The sequence below is a fragment of the Pogona vitticeps genome, chromosome 4, assembly GCF_051106095.1.
Source record: "Pogona vitticeps strain Pit_001003342236 chromosome 4, PviZW2.1, whole genome shotgun sequence".
Lineage (NCBI taxonomy): Eukaryota > Metazoa > Chordata > Lepidosauria > Squamata > Agamidae > Pogona > Pogona vitticeps.
In genome coordinates, this window is record NC_135786.1 from 68,878,939 (window position 1) to 68,895,180 (window position 16,242).

A 16,242-nucleotide genomic window follows, 5' to 3' on the forward strand; every position below is an offset into this window, starting at 1 on the left:
GGTACTGATTGGTATTGCCTGGTACTGTACTGTACGGACTGTTTTTTTTTTTTTTTTTGGCTTTTTAATTTTAGTTTTGATTTTTGGATTTCTGACTTTTTTAAAAAACAGAGACTGCCTGTTCTGGGTGAGTACATACACTGTATTTACTGTACTGTACAGGGTTTTTTTGAGCTTGGGGGGGTAGGGCTAGGTGGGGGGGTTATGTTTCTGTACCCTGATGGGTCCTGCAGTGTGGATTTAAAATGTGAAAAGTAGATTGTAATATTAAATTACAATTAAATGTGAAAATTAGACTATAATTTTAAAATGTAAAATTTATTTATTTATTTTTGTATACTATGGCTTCTAGCATTTATGTAATATGTCCTCTCTGTTGTTTTAAAATGTGTGGGTTTAAAATGTGACTCCAAAGTCTTTTTCTTTCCTTTGGGGATCAGTTTGCTGTAATAATAGTTGCTGGTTGTTGATGCAGGCAGGCTGTAAAATGCAGTTTAAACTCCACAGTCTTTTTTTGTTAAAATCAGAAAATATTCTGTGAGGGGCTGTGCTGGCTGTTGATGCAGGTAGGCTGTAAAATGCAGTTTTTAAAGACATTGTTAAATATATGGTATAAGTATAAAAAGAATTTATGTTCATCATACTCTCCATTTGGATTAGTGACAGAAATAGAAAATTTTCCTACCAATATGAAAGTGTATGCGGATTTATTTGAAGAAAAAAAAGTGATTAGATTGAAAGATTGGTTGTATAAAATGAGATTGATAGATCAAATGAAACAAATATTTCAAAACAAGACTATTTTGTGGTTGAATTATGCACAACTAGAAAGATGGACCAAAGAATGGGTAAATAAATATAATAAAGGTAGAGAACATACAAAATATGAGCAATTTCTATTCTCATATGAGGACATTCAGATGACAGACTCAGTAAAAGGTACAGTGAGTAAAATTTATTCACTTCTTAATTTAGAGGAAGAAGAAAGTGAGAAAGAGGGATTGAAAATGGTGTGGGAACAAGACATTGGGAAAAGAATAAATGAAGAAGAATGGAGGAAGATATGGAAAATGAGGGTTTTAAGATTTATGTCGGTAAGAATAAAGGAAAATTTCTTTAAACTCAGTTTAAGATGGTGTTTAACACCGGTAAAATTAAACAAAATTAATACCAGTCATCCGAATGTCTGCTGGAAATGTGAGAAAGAAGTTGGTACATACTTTCATACGTGGTGGGAATGTGAAAAGGTATAAAGATTTTGGAAACAAATCTTCAAAGAATTAAGCTATATGTGTGGAAAAGATATAGAATGTAAGGCTGAGATTGCTCTGTTATCAATATATGAGAACGTGGAATATGATGAAATGACTAAAGAATTGATAACTAATCTAATAACAGCAGCCAGATTGATTATTGCTAGGCAATGGAAATTAAAGACTGAATTACAAATTGAAGAATGGTATAAAGAAATATGGAATATAGCAATAAGTGATAAATTAACCTGTAATTTAAAGGTGAAGAAAAGAGAGTTGAAAAAGAACAATTTTTATGTAATATGGGGCAAATTTTTGGAACATGTGCTAATAAGGGGGAAAGGGAAAGCTCCAAATCAAGAATCTATGCAGTTCTGGAGAAGAGGCCAATGGAAGATGAAGAAGAAGAAGAATATGGCAAGAGGTCCCGTACATGGTGGTGGGGAACACAGTTATTTTATTTGAGTTTATATGTTTTATGTATATGATTTTGCTTTTGTTATAGTTATAGAAATAAATAAAATATTTTTTTAAAAATGCAGTTTAGACTCCCTTTTTGTGATGAGGAATAATTCTTGCTGGATTCTGTGGCTTCTAGGGTCTGTGTACTGCAGGGGTCTCAAACATGCGGCCCGCCGGATGATAGTTTGTGATCCCCGCCTTGCCTGCCCCCCCGAAGCGCCCACGTGTCCTCTGCTGTCAAGAGTAAAAAAAAAAAAGCCTTGCCTCGCTCGCCGGCTCTCTCCCAAGACAGCGCTACTTGCACCCTCCATCCAGAACTGCAGCCTGCCAGCCAGTCCGCCTGTCTGCCGGCTGGCAGGCTGCAATTCTGGATGGAAGGTGCAAGAGGCACTGTCTTGGGGGGGGAGCCAGCGAGCGAGGCGCGCTGCTGGCGTTTTCCCCAAGTGCCCAAGTCGCCACCAAGCAATGCCTGAGAGCGGAGCTCGCTCCCAGCCTCTCCTCGAAGAGAGCTTCCAAGCTGCCAACAGCAGCTGCCTTCGCCGCCTCTTCCAGGGAAACAGCTCTCTGGCTCTCCTTCTCTCTCAGCAACCCCAGCAACAGCCTGGCCAGCGGCAGCCTCAGCACCCGGCAGTGCTTCCTCCTCCTTGTCCTGCTTAAGCCACCTCGGCTCTGGAGGCTGCTTGGGCTCGCCTCACAAAGCTTGCTCCTCTGTCATGGTGGGAGTAGCTGCTGCTGCTGAGTGTGCCTTTTTTTGAGGGGGGCCCTCATAGGAAGGTTGCCGACCTCCGTGTGTGTGTGCTTGTGTGCCCACGCATGCAACTGTGGGGCCCCTCCCAGTTGTTTAATTTCGTGGGTACCAGTGGGGGCTTTTCTCCTTTCACAAGGCAAATTATGTGAGTTTTTTTTTTTTAATTTTATGTCGTGCCCTCCCACCCCTGGCTAGGCGGTCGCCGGCGCTCCCTCCCTTCTCCACTTCTTTGTCCTGTTGCTGCTACTGCTGGTGAAGAAGGAGCCGGAGAGGGTTGTGGCTGGTGATGAGGGCTCACGTGCTCCTCCTTCTCCTCCTCAGAGCCCCAGCTGGGCTAAGGAAACTCCTGGGCGGCTTCCTCAGACTCTTGCTCCACTTGGCGGAAAATCCAGTGGCCCCCAGGTAAATTGAGTTTGAGACCTCTGGTGTACTGTGACCTGTCTTTTGTTTTAAAATGTGTGTTTAAAATGTGGCTCCAAAGTCTGTCTCTTTTAAAATCAGAAAACTTTGGTGCTTGTTGATGCAGGCAGGCTTTAAAATGGAGTTTAAAATGGAGTTTTAAAATGGAGTCTATCGTAGACTCAAGGCTCTCCACCCCCTTGCCTTCTCTCTCTCTCTCTCTTCTTTTTGTGCTTAACAGCACAAACCTTTGTCTGAGGGGTCTGTGTGCCCCAGTGATGACCTTCTTTCTTTCTTTCTTTCTTTCTTTCTTTCTTTCTTTCTTTCTTTCTTTCTTTCTTTCTTTCTTTCTTTCTTCTTTTCTCCATTGTTCTTTCTCTCCGTCCCCACTCCCTCATTTCCTGCCCTTTTTTAAAGCTAAAAAGTGCTTGGCTTAGCTTGGTTTTGTTTAAAAGCTGCTTGTTTTTAAACGTGTTCTGTTTAGAAGGTGTTCCCTCCCCCCCTCGTTCCCTCCCCCCCTCCTTTCCTGCCCCTTTTTTGACCTAAGTTCATCTTAGGTCAAAAGAAGAAAAATTCTTCCCCTAGTGGCAGAGGACAGATTAACTGGCTTTGCATTAGTTCCTATGGGAACTAATGCTTCTACTTGTGAACTGCGCCTCTAGATAAGAACGAAAAACAGCCAGAACGGATTAAATGGTTTTCAATGCATTCCTATGGGAAAGTTGGCTTCTATTTACGAACGTTTCAACTAATGAACATTTTCTGGGATGGATTAAGTTCATTAGTAGAGGTTCCACTGTATGTCATCCATTACTAATACAGTGGGGTCTTGACTTGAGAACTTAATCCGTATTGGAAGGCGGTTCTCAAGTCAAAAAGTCTGTAAATCAAGTCTCCATTGACCTACAGTGCATTGAAAACCGATTAATCCCGTAACAGGCCATTTTTGTTCCATTTTGGTTTTTTTCTGGTCTGTAAGTCAAATCTCAGTCTGCAAGTCAAACCTAAATTTTGAGGCCAGAGAAGTCTGTAACTCAAAAAGTCTGTAAGTCAAGCCGTCTGTAAGTCAAGGGTCCACTGTAACTACTTTTGATGAGTCAAATTATTATCCAACTCTACTTAAAAGTTTCATTGTAAGCAACTTCGGGTTTCAGGAGTGAGGAATATACTTAAGTACTTAAGTACCAATACAGTTGGTAAATAATAAAATAAACAATTGTTTGGGACTTGTATATTAATCATTAAAACACAGCACCTTTAAAAGTTTCATGTTACATACCATTATATTCTTTTCGAATAAATCTTTCCAAACTTGCCAAAATCTGCTCTCGATTTTGTTGCTCTGAGAAAGGAGGTGACAATTCATCTAAACAAACAAAAGTGAGGCACTGAGCAACATCTCATGGTTAAACTTAGATATCTTCTAACATTTATCTCACTGAATGTTTTACTAATATCTGTAACTCCCTACAGTCATCACACAACAGAATTTTCTACTTAAAATACAAGTGTGTCACACTGAGTATATGGCAAAAGCACTAAAGAAAAAAGGGGCCAAGACCATCAGTAAAACTGATTTAGCTAATAAACCTACTTTCCCTTGCTGCTTTGGCTATCTGTTATTGCCACACTTGCAGCAAACTCCAAAGCATCCTAATGATCTTAAATTAAAACACAGGAGTATATTCTACCATCAATCATATGAAAAGAACTCATATTCTTTCACGTTAAGAAAGATATATTCCAGTTTAATGTGAGAAAAAAATAGCGTTTATTGTTAAACTTAAGAAAGCCATCTTTTTCAAAACAGCAAAGCTATACTTACCAAAACATTTTTTACATACTAGATCAAGTATTTCTCTAAATCTATTTGTCATTGGTGGTAGTGGTTTTAAATCAATTTTCTTAAAATCTTCTGGGCAGTCATTTTTGGAATGGCCATCTCTTTTGCAGATACTGCATACTATAGTTGGAGGCTAAAACAGAAAAACCATAATATTTTATATTTAAACTCTTCAAATGAGGGGTGCTATTCTCCCTAAGAATAACCTGAATATTGCAGAGGTAAAGCATTGGGTTCAAGCACCAGCTCATTCCAATGGACTTATTTTGAGAACATAACTCTCTTTTCAAGGACGTTTTAGAAATGGGAAAGGGCATAAATAATCAAATATTTCCAAGCAGTTCCCACAATGCAAGACAGCCATTCATAGGAAGCTATTAAAAATCCTGGATCCTATCCTGAAGAAGTTCAATAATCAAAAGCATACATTAGCCAAAATTCTGTCGTACAATTAAACAAAATATGTGACTTTAAGTGGTAAATTGCTATAGGTTAAGGAATTTGTGTAGCCATTATGTGGTGCATACTGCATCACAGAAGTTGGTATGCAATAGATAATACCTACACAGATTTCTTACCTTATAACTCATCTTTATGCAAAAGGCGTAACTGTGTAACAGAATTTCAGCCATTCCTTCATATACCTGTACTAAACTGGCTCAACTCCAATGTACAAGAAATATCAAGAGTAAGAAAAGGTTTTTGGGGGAGGATCCATACTAAGATTTGTTGAAAGAGTGGGGGAACTTCCACAGCATCTGAATTTCAGCTGTTTCTGAATAGTAAGTCTTAGAAACCCAGAAACATTCTCTCAATAGCATCTGAGCAATGAATAAAAATATACATGGAACTTAAGCATTCCTCAGTGACATACCAGTCATTACAGAAAAAGAAAGAAAGAAGAGAGAGTGAAAGAGATCCCTATATTACAGGAACAGGCACAACTGAACATAACACACTTCTCTACATACAGTATCTTAAGCAGAGATAAAGAAAAGGCAGAACTGTGGTGACAAGGAATAAGCTAAAAAAACACAATGTAAGAAATGTGATGCTGAGAAAATAAATATATGACTTGGCAAATTTTTGGCTTAGCACAAAGCTGGAATAGTTCTTTTCGCAGCAAGCACAAGCACACTTGATATTCTAAAACATAACTGTTTTTTTTGCTTCAGCAGACCCAGCTGTTCCCCTAGAGTTAGGTTATTTGTGTGCACTAAGGATTTTAATAGTATGCTTTTAAAATTAAGTAATTAATTACATGATATCAAATCAATTCCTATATCTTTAGCCATTAGTAAGAGGAAACAGATATGCCGTACAAATGAAGATGAATGACCAAAGTCAGTCCAGTTTAAAGTGAGGGAATATGTGGTCTTTCAGATAGTGCAGGAGATGGTGTGAGCTGGAACTTCCATTAGCTTTGGCCAGCACAGCCAGTAGGAAGTTATGTTGGGAGTTGCAGTCTAACAATATCTGGTGAGCCACACATTCCCCACCCCTGGAGAGATGTTCATAATATTCTATTATACTTCACTATGACATATTTTATTTGCTGATGAAAGACTGTTCAATTTGATATAATAAAATGACAAAAGAAGATAGCATTCAAAAAGATTTGTCTAGCATGACAGTATGACAATGATATGAAAAATCAGAGGACTGGAAAACATCAAAACCATACGCCAGGAAATCCATTTAAGTACCAGAAATCTATGAACTCTACAAAATCTGCAAAAGAAAATTAGAGCTGGAACAGTGACCTAGCTGTTCACATTTAGAGGAATTAAAAAATATATCAATGTCAAAGAGCAGTCTCAAATCTCTACTGTGTGATAAGAGTCAAAGCCACATGTGGCGATAAACACTGTCTGATATAAAGCAATGCAGTTTTGTTCATATCTACCACACAGTTCAAGATGGAGGGCATCAGGGGCTGCGTGCCCTCAGAGAGCAACTGAAGCAGAGACAACAGGAGGGCCTGGCGTGCTCTGGTCCATGGGGTCATGAAGAGTTGGAAACGACTTAATGACTAAACAACCACCACACAGTTACTCACTGAAAAATATGAACTGTATCATTCCCTTCAGAGGTATGTTCAGTTCCTACCCGCATTGCCTTTAGGAAGGTTGTGAAGATATCTCTCTTCTAACTAGCTTTCCTGTTTTACAGTCATTAGGATGATTTTAACTTTTAAAAAATTATTATCACATTGTCATAGTTTTGTTGTCTCATTTGTTTCCATTATGTTTTAAACAGTGTTTCTAAAAGCCACCTTGAGCATTATTCTTTAATGCAAAGGCAAAATAAAAATATAACAAATAATATAATGGCTGGAATCCAGATTTCCTAAAGGCGAAACAACTCACAGAATTCTCATTGCTGAAAATCATGATTTTAACTGATTTCCTCCTTACCCTGTATTCTCTCAACATGAGGAGTTGGAGAGTTTCTAGCAGAATGTGGGAAACGTCATATGGGAGGCAGGGAAAATAGAAGAATTACATCCCTGCTTCTTCTAGCAGGAACTTCGACTGGACTGTAATTCCATCTGAAAGTAGAAGCCACCCTCCTGTTCGCAGATGGGCAAACTGATCTACGTCCCATGAATTTACTACATAAAATTTATCTTGCCTTCATAGGTAAGTCTATGAACCTAGAACCTGCCACAATACAGGAAGTCTCCACTGCATGTCTGATTTAAAAAATAAATCATATCCAAAATTCAGTGGGAGCTAAAAATTATATTATACCAGTCTTAAAAATAAGAACTTTGAGGATAACACAGGAACGTTAGCCACTGTGCTATGTTTCTTTCCATTATGAAAAGAAAAGATGGGCCAAGATCCTGTTGTGTAACTTCGCACCCAGCACAACTCAGGTCAGGCACTTTTAACTTACATTAACTAAATTTAACTTGCACTAACTAAAAAGCTTCCTTTTCCTTGTGTTAGGTTCTGAGGCTCCCTCAAGCTCCCTTTTGCCCAGGGGAAGCCTTTGAGAGCCTTGGGACATTGGAAAGCCTTTGAAATAAAAAAATAAATAAATAAAGCATATGCTGTCAAGTCAATTCTGACTTCTGGAGACCCTTTTCAGGGTTTTCTAGGTAGACAATACTCAGAAGAGGTTTATCATTCCCTTCTTCTTGAAGCATTTTTGGACTGTGCAGCTTGCCCAAGGCTACATAGGCTGGCTCTTCTGGGATGTATGATGGGGAACTGAACTCCCATCTCTGGCTCCACAGCCAGATATCTAAGTCACTGAGCTATGTAAAAATTCAAAAATCACCACACTAGGATTCGGATCACCACCACTCATCTACCAGCTATTTTTTACTATTAAAGTTTCCCTCCTGCTTCCTAAAGGCTTTCTCAGGGCAAAAGAAACATTAAAAGGAATATTTAATTAATTTTACCTTTCCAGAAGTTAAAATAAATTTATCGAACACATAATGCATATCTTCTCTGGTGGGTTCTTCTTTAGTGTCTTGAGTTTCTCCTACTGCTTTGCAGTTGTGCGAGGTAGTTGATGTGTCAGTGCCTGAGCACATACTCTGTTGTGGATGCTCCATTACAGAACTCTTACTTTCAGTATCAGATAATTCTCTAACAGAATCTGTGCCATGGGATCTATGTTCACTAAAAACACAATGGACATTTAGCTTCTCTCCAGTTGAAGGCTCTTGATCATCCTTTGTTTTAACTGAATTTTGTTCTAATTCACAGCATTCGTTAGTAATAAGGGATACAGATTCCCTCCTGTCTTCAGAGTTTATGTTTACAATTTCTGGTGACTTTGCTAGCAAGCTTTCCAGGTTCTCACAGGTATATCTCCGGGACGTAGATTCTGTTTCAGTACATGCATTCAACTCACACTCTTGAATATTACATGCATGGCCTGTGTTCTGCTTCTCTGTAATAGTGGCCTCCTGCAGAAGGCAACAATTGGTTATAGGTTCTCCAGGTTTTCTGCTTCCAATTTTCCCCTTTTCCTTTTTCCTGGTATCCAGTTTGGCCTTGCTTCCATCTTTATTCTGTGGACATGCAAAATATTTGTATGCTGTCCTGAACCTCTCAAGGATGTACTCGAACACCATCTGGCTGTTCAGGCTCCGTGCAACATTTCTTTTTAGTGCAAAAGGATCTGGAAAAAGACAGACCAGTATTATGGTGGTGGTGATTTTTGAAATTAGCACTTTAAATACAATACCAACATAATGCATTTTAAATAGGCTGCCCACTTTGGTTGATGAATAAGTTAGAGTAATTAATAAATAGATAGCTTAGAGCAACTGATGAAAATACTAGGAGCCCCAACTTACTGGGATGCCCATTTGTAACTAGTGCAGCTATATGGCAACACCTCTGTTGGAAATGGTGCCAGCTGCATAATTCACTAGTGTGGCGGATGCTTGAAGAGCCTTGATAGGCACAGCAGCCTTCCACTGGCCAGCTGCACAATTTGAATTCTTCCTCAGCATGCAGATCAGATTTTCGCTCCTGTCCGCTGCTCCAGCATAATGCTGGAGCACCCAGATCCCCCAGCCAGTCTGCAGCTTGCTGGCCTTTGGGGTAAGACTGACAAACAAAGCGGTTTCAGCAGCACCAGCAATTGAGTAACTGCAGACAGCTCAGCAGATTGGTTTTAAAAACATACCATTATTTTTAATGTATGTATATGTAAAAATTGCAGATGGCATCTACATAGAAGTACTCCTATGCATGTGAAAAAGAACACTGGTGCCTTTCCTAAGGATGATTGTTGCTGGAACAAATTATCTCCATTATCTAAAACAAAGAAAGTATTTTTTGTCTTCATCAGGACTATTGATTTCTGACATATTCAAATATAATTTAAATCATTAAAATCTGCATAAAGTTCATATAATTTCTTTACTCAGACAACAGTCCTAATTTTAAAACATGTAAATATTGACCAATTAACTCTAATAGAAATAGGTACAGTGGTGCCGTGCATAGCGACGATAATCCGTTCCAGATAAATCGTCGTTATCCGGATTCATTGCTATGTGGGGCAAAAAAAAACCCATAGGAACGCATTAAACCCTGTTTAATGCGTTCCTATGGGGGGAAAACTCACCGCTAAGCGGAAATCCTCCATGGGGCGGCCATTTTCAGTGCCTCTAAAGTGAGGCAATACAGCCGGCGGCCATTTTGGAACTGCCGATCAGCTGTCCAAAAATGGGGCCATGCCGGCATTTTCCCCCAGCTGAGCGGCGGGAGCTCCCGCCCAGCTGGGGGAAAATGCCTGCGGTGGCCTCGGAAGGACCCTTCCGAAGGGTCCTTCCGAGGCCACTGCACGCATTCCCCTTCCGAGGGGGCATTTTCCCCGAGCTGAGCGGGAGCCCCGCTGTTCAGCTGGGGGAAAATGCCTGCGGTGGCCCCGGAAGGACCCTTCTATAGGGTCCTTCCGAGGCTACCGCAGGCATTCCCCTTCGGAGGGGACATTTTCCCTGAGCTGAGCGGGAGCCCCACCGCTCAGCTGGGGGAAAATGCCGGCGGTCGGCAGCGGCCTCGGAAGGACGCTGAAGCCACCGCCGACCGCCAACATTTGCCTTCCGAGCTCTCAAAGGCCCCCCACGACATTGGAGTAAGCCCCTTGAGAGCTCGGAAGGCTCTCAGTGCGGCGCCAGCAGGGTAGGGGGTGTCCGGATGCCCTCCAGGCGAAGCACTGAAAGGCATCCGGATCCCCCCCACCCTGCCGCCGCCGCTTGGATCCGCACCGCGGCCGATCTCCTAGCCATGCTGACTCCCAGGAGTCCAACCATGGCTGGGAGACCGGCCGCGGTGCAGCTCCAAACCTGGGATGCCTGAAAGGCATGCGGACCCCCACTCACCCTGGTCCTTCCGAGGCCACCGCCCACATTTTCCCCCAGCTGAGCGACGGGGCTCCCGCTCAGCTCGGGGAATATGCCCCCTCCGAAGGGGAATGCCTGCAGTGGCCTTGGAAGGACCCTTCGGAAGGGTCCTTCCGAGGCCACCGCCCACATTTTCCCCCAGCTGAGCGGCGGGAGTGGTCCTTTGGAGGCTCCCGCCGCTCAGCTGGGGGAAAATGGGGCCTATGGGGATAAATCGCTTTGCGATTTTTCCCCACAGGCAACATCGCAATGCGATCGCAAAAGCGATCACAAAAAAGCCATCGCTATACGGACTTGTCGTTAAACGGGGTGCTCGTTAAGCGAGGCACCACTGCATTTTGTGTTTTAACGAAAACTTAGTTGTGCTCTTTTGATGATTCCGAAAAGACAGCTTCTAAAACACAAATGATCTATATGAACGGAAGAGGCATATACAACAGTTTTGTGGTTTTTCATGTCTGGTCTACTATGTAATCATTCTTTTACTCTTTGTCTGTCAAGCTACTCATGATATTTTTCATCCTATAGCATCACAAGGGCTGCTGAGAGCAGCCATTCAGAATATACAGAGAGTGGAACAAGAATTCTGAATCTGTGAAAGGGCCTGAAATGATTGAAACCCAGTGAGGAGTGCTCCTTCTTTCCTTCAGTTGCTCTCTGTGGGCATGCAGACCCTAATGCCCTCGATCTTGAACTGTGTTGCCTGCCTGCCTGCCTCTGTGCCTCCATGCTTTCTTTTTTTGCCTTTGTTACAATAAAATTGGCGGATTCCCCCCTCTCATTTTGGGGGGATTATTTTTGATGCCATCACTAGGCAGTCTGCCTGTGCCAGTATGACTCCTTCAGATTAGTTTTTTAATCAATATACTGTACCCTCATTTCTTTGGTGTTTTCACCCCTTTTTAAAAAATTTTACTTTATTTGGGGCAAGGTCTTCCTTTTTGGATTAGTTTTGCTGCTGTCTGTTGAACTCAAAGAAAAGAAGAGTGATGGAGGGAGAAAAATCTCCAATATTCTAGTAGTTTTGGTTTGGAAGTGTTCTGATAGTATTTTTTGCCTTTATTTGCTTGCTTGCTTTTCTTAGTTTTCAGGAGGGGGCTATGTCTATTCTTTTCATTTTGCTATTTTCCCCTCTCTGTATGTGTGTGTGTTTGCTTTTCCTGTTTAATTGATTTTTTAAAAACTAAATTTACTGTGTATTTATTCTGTTAAATGTGTGCATTTCAACTGAGATTTCGTGAGACTATTTTGTTTGTGCTTTTTTTGGGAGATTTTAAGGGTTCTTTGGTGCTTTTGCAGTACCAGAAAACACAGTAAGGGAAACCAAAAGTGGCTTTCCTTTTGTATAAAATGAAAAGGACTGGTGCACAAAAATAAATAAATAAATAAATAAATAAATAAATAAATAAATAAATAAATAAATAAATAAATAAGAATAAAAGAGGTACCACCACAAAAAGAGCCCAATATGAAACAAACAGGAACATTTTCACTGTGCACAGCCTTACCCTAAATTTTATACATAAAATTTCATCTGTAGCATGTAACTGTTTCTGTTACAAGGCTGAATGACAGTATAATAAAAACAGGGAGAACAAGAATCCTCTGCCCATTAGTGTGCCCAATTATCGCATTATAATAAATGAAGATAATGCACTGCCAATGTAGGCCAAATCTTAAAGCTACATCCGCTACAGTATTTTGGGGTAAAAGTATAGAGGAATAGGAACAGCATGTTTCTTGCCAAAATAAGGAATTATTACCCTAACTCAGGAACAGCATTATAAGACCGTTACTCCTTTAGAAATAGATTTATTTAACCAAACATAATAGAATACAAGGTTAACAGTTAAAGTACACCTGTAAATTAGTATTTCCAAATCATTTTGCTCAGATAAGAGCCAGTGAGCAAGGACAAATATTTGACCAACACATAAAGAAAATCTGTAAATTTTGCAATTTTACATAGTATAGTTTAAAATAATATGAAATACAATAACATTTATGCAGAAAATCAGGTAATTAAGGCAAAGATAAATCATTACAAAAGATTTTATTACAAAACATAATGCCCCCACCTTCAATGGCTATTCGTCTTTTAGGCCAAGTTTTGTTCTCTCTGGTTAAAAGATCTTGTACCCGTATGCTGATCACATATTCTTCCAAAGCAAATTCCAGTGTATAAAACTTCAACAGTTCTAACCACAGTTGTCCTAAAGATATCTGCTGTGGTGTTTCCAATGCTAAAGGAGACTGAAAGAAATAAAAAAAGGAAATTTAGAATTCTATATTTTGCGGCCATTAAATTGTGAAATTTTAAAAAGAGAATCAAGAATTTTCTTTTTATCACTTACTCTGCCACATTTCTCCTTTGGATTGTTTTGGGAGTCTGTTTCTAAGGTTGCTGCATTCTTGCTATTACTTTTGTGCTGTTCACTTCTATTTTTTCCTTCCACACCATTCATGTTTTTCCCCACACCATTATGCAATGGTTTGTATTCCCACACTACAAACTTTTCATCTACTATTCCTTTCAGCTGGTAGTCATCAGCTTTCTTAGAGTCAAAACCTTCAATCTGAATAATCAAAACAAATTCGTTCAACAAACAAGATCATATGCTATGTACAGAAAGCTTCAGATATTATGCTACAGATTTTGGCTTAAAAGTAGATTCTCAACAAAGATCCAAAAGCTACTTTAGATATGTAAAATGATTTTTTTTAACTGCATTGGATCTATGGTACTAGTTATATGATTCTTGGAATATGGATATTTCTATTTTAAAAAACTCACCCAACTGCCTAAATATGATGGTAGTATACGTGGTTCTCTTTGCTGAAGGAAAAATATCACCATTAAGGCAAAAGAATAGGAGGGGATCCCACCTTCTGCTTGGCAGTCAATATGGCACAACTAGAAAAAGAGAAATGACAGCTCTTAGTCTATCAAGTAGAATCTGCAAAAAGTCGCATATACAGCAAACAAAAATATGTTTTTTATTTAAAAAAACTTACTCTTTCTTAAAACCTTTATTGGCATTAAAAGGGGATAAAACAGCAGTAACAATTTATGTCATAGTGTTACAAACCAAGAAGGACGGTCGTGAAGGTAAGAACTTACTCTAGCCCAGTAACGAAAAGCCAACACCAATGGAACAAGGACTGGCTCTAGTTTGCCAAGCGCAGCTAACAAATCAGTTGTAAGGCAGGCCACATCATTCCCAGCACTTACTTTGCAGATTAAGCCACTGATAGAGAAAGAAATTGTGAAAACATGTAAGTTGTATAATTGTTTCCCAGTAAGTTAACATAGCAATAAACATGCAAGCCTTGCCATATATATTGCCTACACTGGTTTAGTTCCTTGTGTTGATATTTTCCCCAAATGCTGAGATCTATTTATTACTTTGCACACAACCCAGTTAAAACTTTATGTATTTTAACTTCTAGTGGATTCAATGAGAGTTAATAATATGCTGCAATTTCTGCCACTGGAACCAGTGGAAGTAAAATATGCTTAACATTTTGGATGAACTGAACTGTGCTTTGTTGTTTTTGAGATATCTATAAAGAGCTCCTGGTCCTTGGCAAAGTGAGGAAGCTGTTCTAAAACTAGTTCCAAAATAAAGAACTGTGCTTTATCTAAAACAGATTGCAAAAATACTAAACACATTTTGATATGATGGCAATATTCCTTTTAAAATGAACACATAATACGAAGTGCACAAACCTGTTAACATCTCTACAAAAAACAACAGGTACTTTGGCATGGAAATCTGATTCTACATCAGAGTAAGAATCTGGAAGAGGAAAGAATAAATAAGTACATCAGGAGACAGAACATCTTCTAGTGTTCTCTTAATTCAAGTGGATAATATAAAAGGTTAGAAGTGTGCTATGTCCTTTATCCAGTCCCTTTATGTTTCAAGCATTAAGTCCAAATATCTAGCATACAGGTTAGAAATGATGAACTAGCAAACTTACCACTGTTTTTTAAGATCTCAAGCACCTGTATCAGAACATCTGGATGACTCATCTAAAATAATGAACAAGATGGTTAGTTTACCCTCATTTTGATTCCATAAAAGTAAATGGAACAACCATATTCTTAACAATCATAAAGTACAACAAAAGCCTCTGTTTGCTTGCACAAAGGAACTTGCCTCTAGAATCTAAATCAAAGCTCCATGTGTCTTGCCCCATAAACAGCCAGCTTTGGTACAGTAGTGGGACATGTGAGCAAGATACCCAGAATCTTGTATTGGTTTAAGCATAAGCATACCAGCTACTTCAGCCTAGAGAACACATATGCACTCAATATAGTATGTGTCTAGTTTCCCCAGAATTATCCTAGACCGGAGAGAAGTGCTACAGATATTATTGAAGTATCTGAAATTCATCAAGTCTCACCCCAAAGATTTCAAGGGAACCAGGATGACAGTACTCCTGGTCCCTACAGCTATATACTGGTGACTGGATTTGCTGCAGCCACTTGACATCCACTACTCTGATTTCTATTGATCCCCATTAAATGCCCAGAATAGGTCGAGTTCTAAATTGCCTAGCGAAGGTAGCAAAACCTTTTCAACCTGAGGATTTCTCACCCACATCAATAAGCGGGCAGTCCACAAGTATGCTTCCTAATTCCTACAGCCAAAGGCCAGCACACAAGGTTTCTCCAAAGCCAAATCAGTTCATCCTGCTTTGTTTACATCTCAAAAAAGTCTGAGTTCCTCAAAGGTTTTATTGGACCTTCTCAGGTTCACTTATTTGTTAAAATATAACAGCTAGGCTGGTCTTGCAGAAGTAATCTTGCAGTACCCTAAAGGCTAATAAACCTATTTGGACAAAAGCATTTGTAAACTAAAATCCAACAAATGCACAAAAAGCAGAACCATCCAATACTTTCCTTCTCTCACTCCTTGATCAAAGGAATATCCTAATGTTTTGTCAGATGCAAGCCCCAATAGCACCAAAAGAACTTATTTCTAAGTTAGTATGCTTTATATTACAGCCTCCTTTCTTTACTCATATCACAAACAACTTAACCATTAAGATTAAGATATACATGGTGCCTCGCTTGACGACGTTAATCCGTTCCAGCGAAATCGCTGTAGAGTGAAATTGTCGTCAAGCGGGGGGGAAACCACTGAAATGCATTGAAAACCGGTTCAATGCATTCCAATGGGTTAAATACCTAATCGTCCAGTGAAGATCCTTCATAGGGCAGCCATTTTTCGGTGCCTGTACAGCGAAAAATCCATCCTAAAAACTGTGGGGAGCCATTTTGCACAGTGGGCAGCCATTTTGAGAGCTGCCGATCAGCTGTTTTCAGATCATCGCAATGCGAAGAATCAGTTCCTGAAGCAGGGAACCAATCATCGTAAAGCCATTTTTCCCATTAAAACATCGTTTTGTAATCAGAAAAACCTCATCGTCAAGCAGATTCGACATTTAACGAGGTAATCATTAAGCGGGGCACCACTGTACTATATTCCATCAATGTACAAGGTAAACTCTTGTCTCAAAGGGGAGAAATGGCAATCATAATATTAAGTATAATTCTGAAGGAACAAGACTGGACTGAAATATGCTTAAACATAGTACAATTTCTGACAGAATGTTCTCAGAGTGCTTACTTAATGTAGTTCTAGGTCAA

The 16,242-nt window shown here is 39.7% G+C and overlaps 1 protein-coding gene across 3 annotated transcripts in view; it reads right to left on the reverse strand.

Moving 5' to 3' along the window:
* The window catches only part of TUT4 (terminal uridylyl transferase 4), a 49,387-nt gene that overhangs the window by 15,950 nt on the left and 17,195 nt on the right, over window positions 1-16,242 (reverse strand). For all 3 annotated transcript variants that reach the window (XM_072997623.2, XM_078392887.1, XM_020788082.3), the window contains 9 exons: window positions 14,568-14,619; window positions 14,314-14,383; window positions 13,705-13,831; window positions 13,378-13,497; window positions 12,938-13,159; window positions 12,662-12,836; window positions 8,121-8,848; window positions 4,688-4,838; window positions 4,142-4,228 (listed from right to left, as the gene is read on the reverse strand). In XM_072997623.2, the coding sequence (XP_072853724.2) occupies window positions 4,142-4,228; window positions 4,688-4,838; window positions 8,121-8,848; window positions 12,662-12,836; window positions 12,938-13,159; window positions 13,378-13,497; window positions 13,705-13,831; window positions 14,314-14,383; window positions 14,568-14,619 (1,732 nt within the window). The remainder of the gene's footprint in view (window positions 1-4,141; window positions 4,229-4,687; window positions 4,839-8,120; window positions 8,849-12,661; window positions 12,837-12,937; window positions 13,160-13,377; window positions 13,498-13,704; window positions 13,832-14,313; window positions 14,384-14,567; window positions 14,620-16,242) is intronic.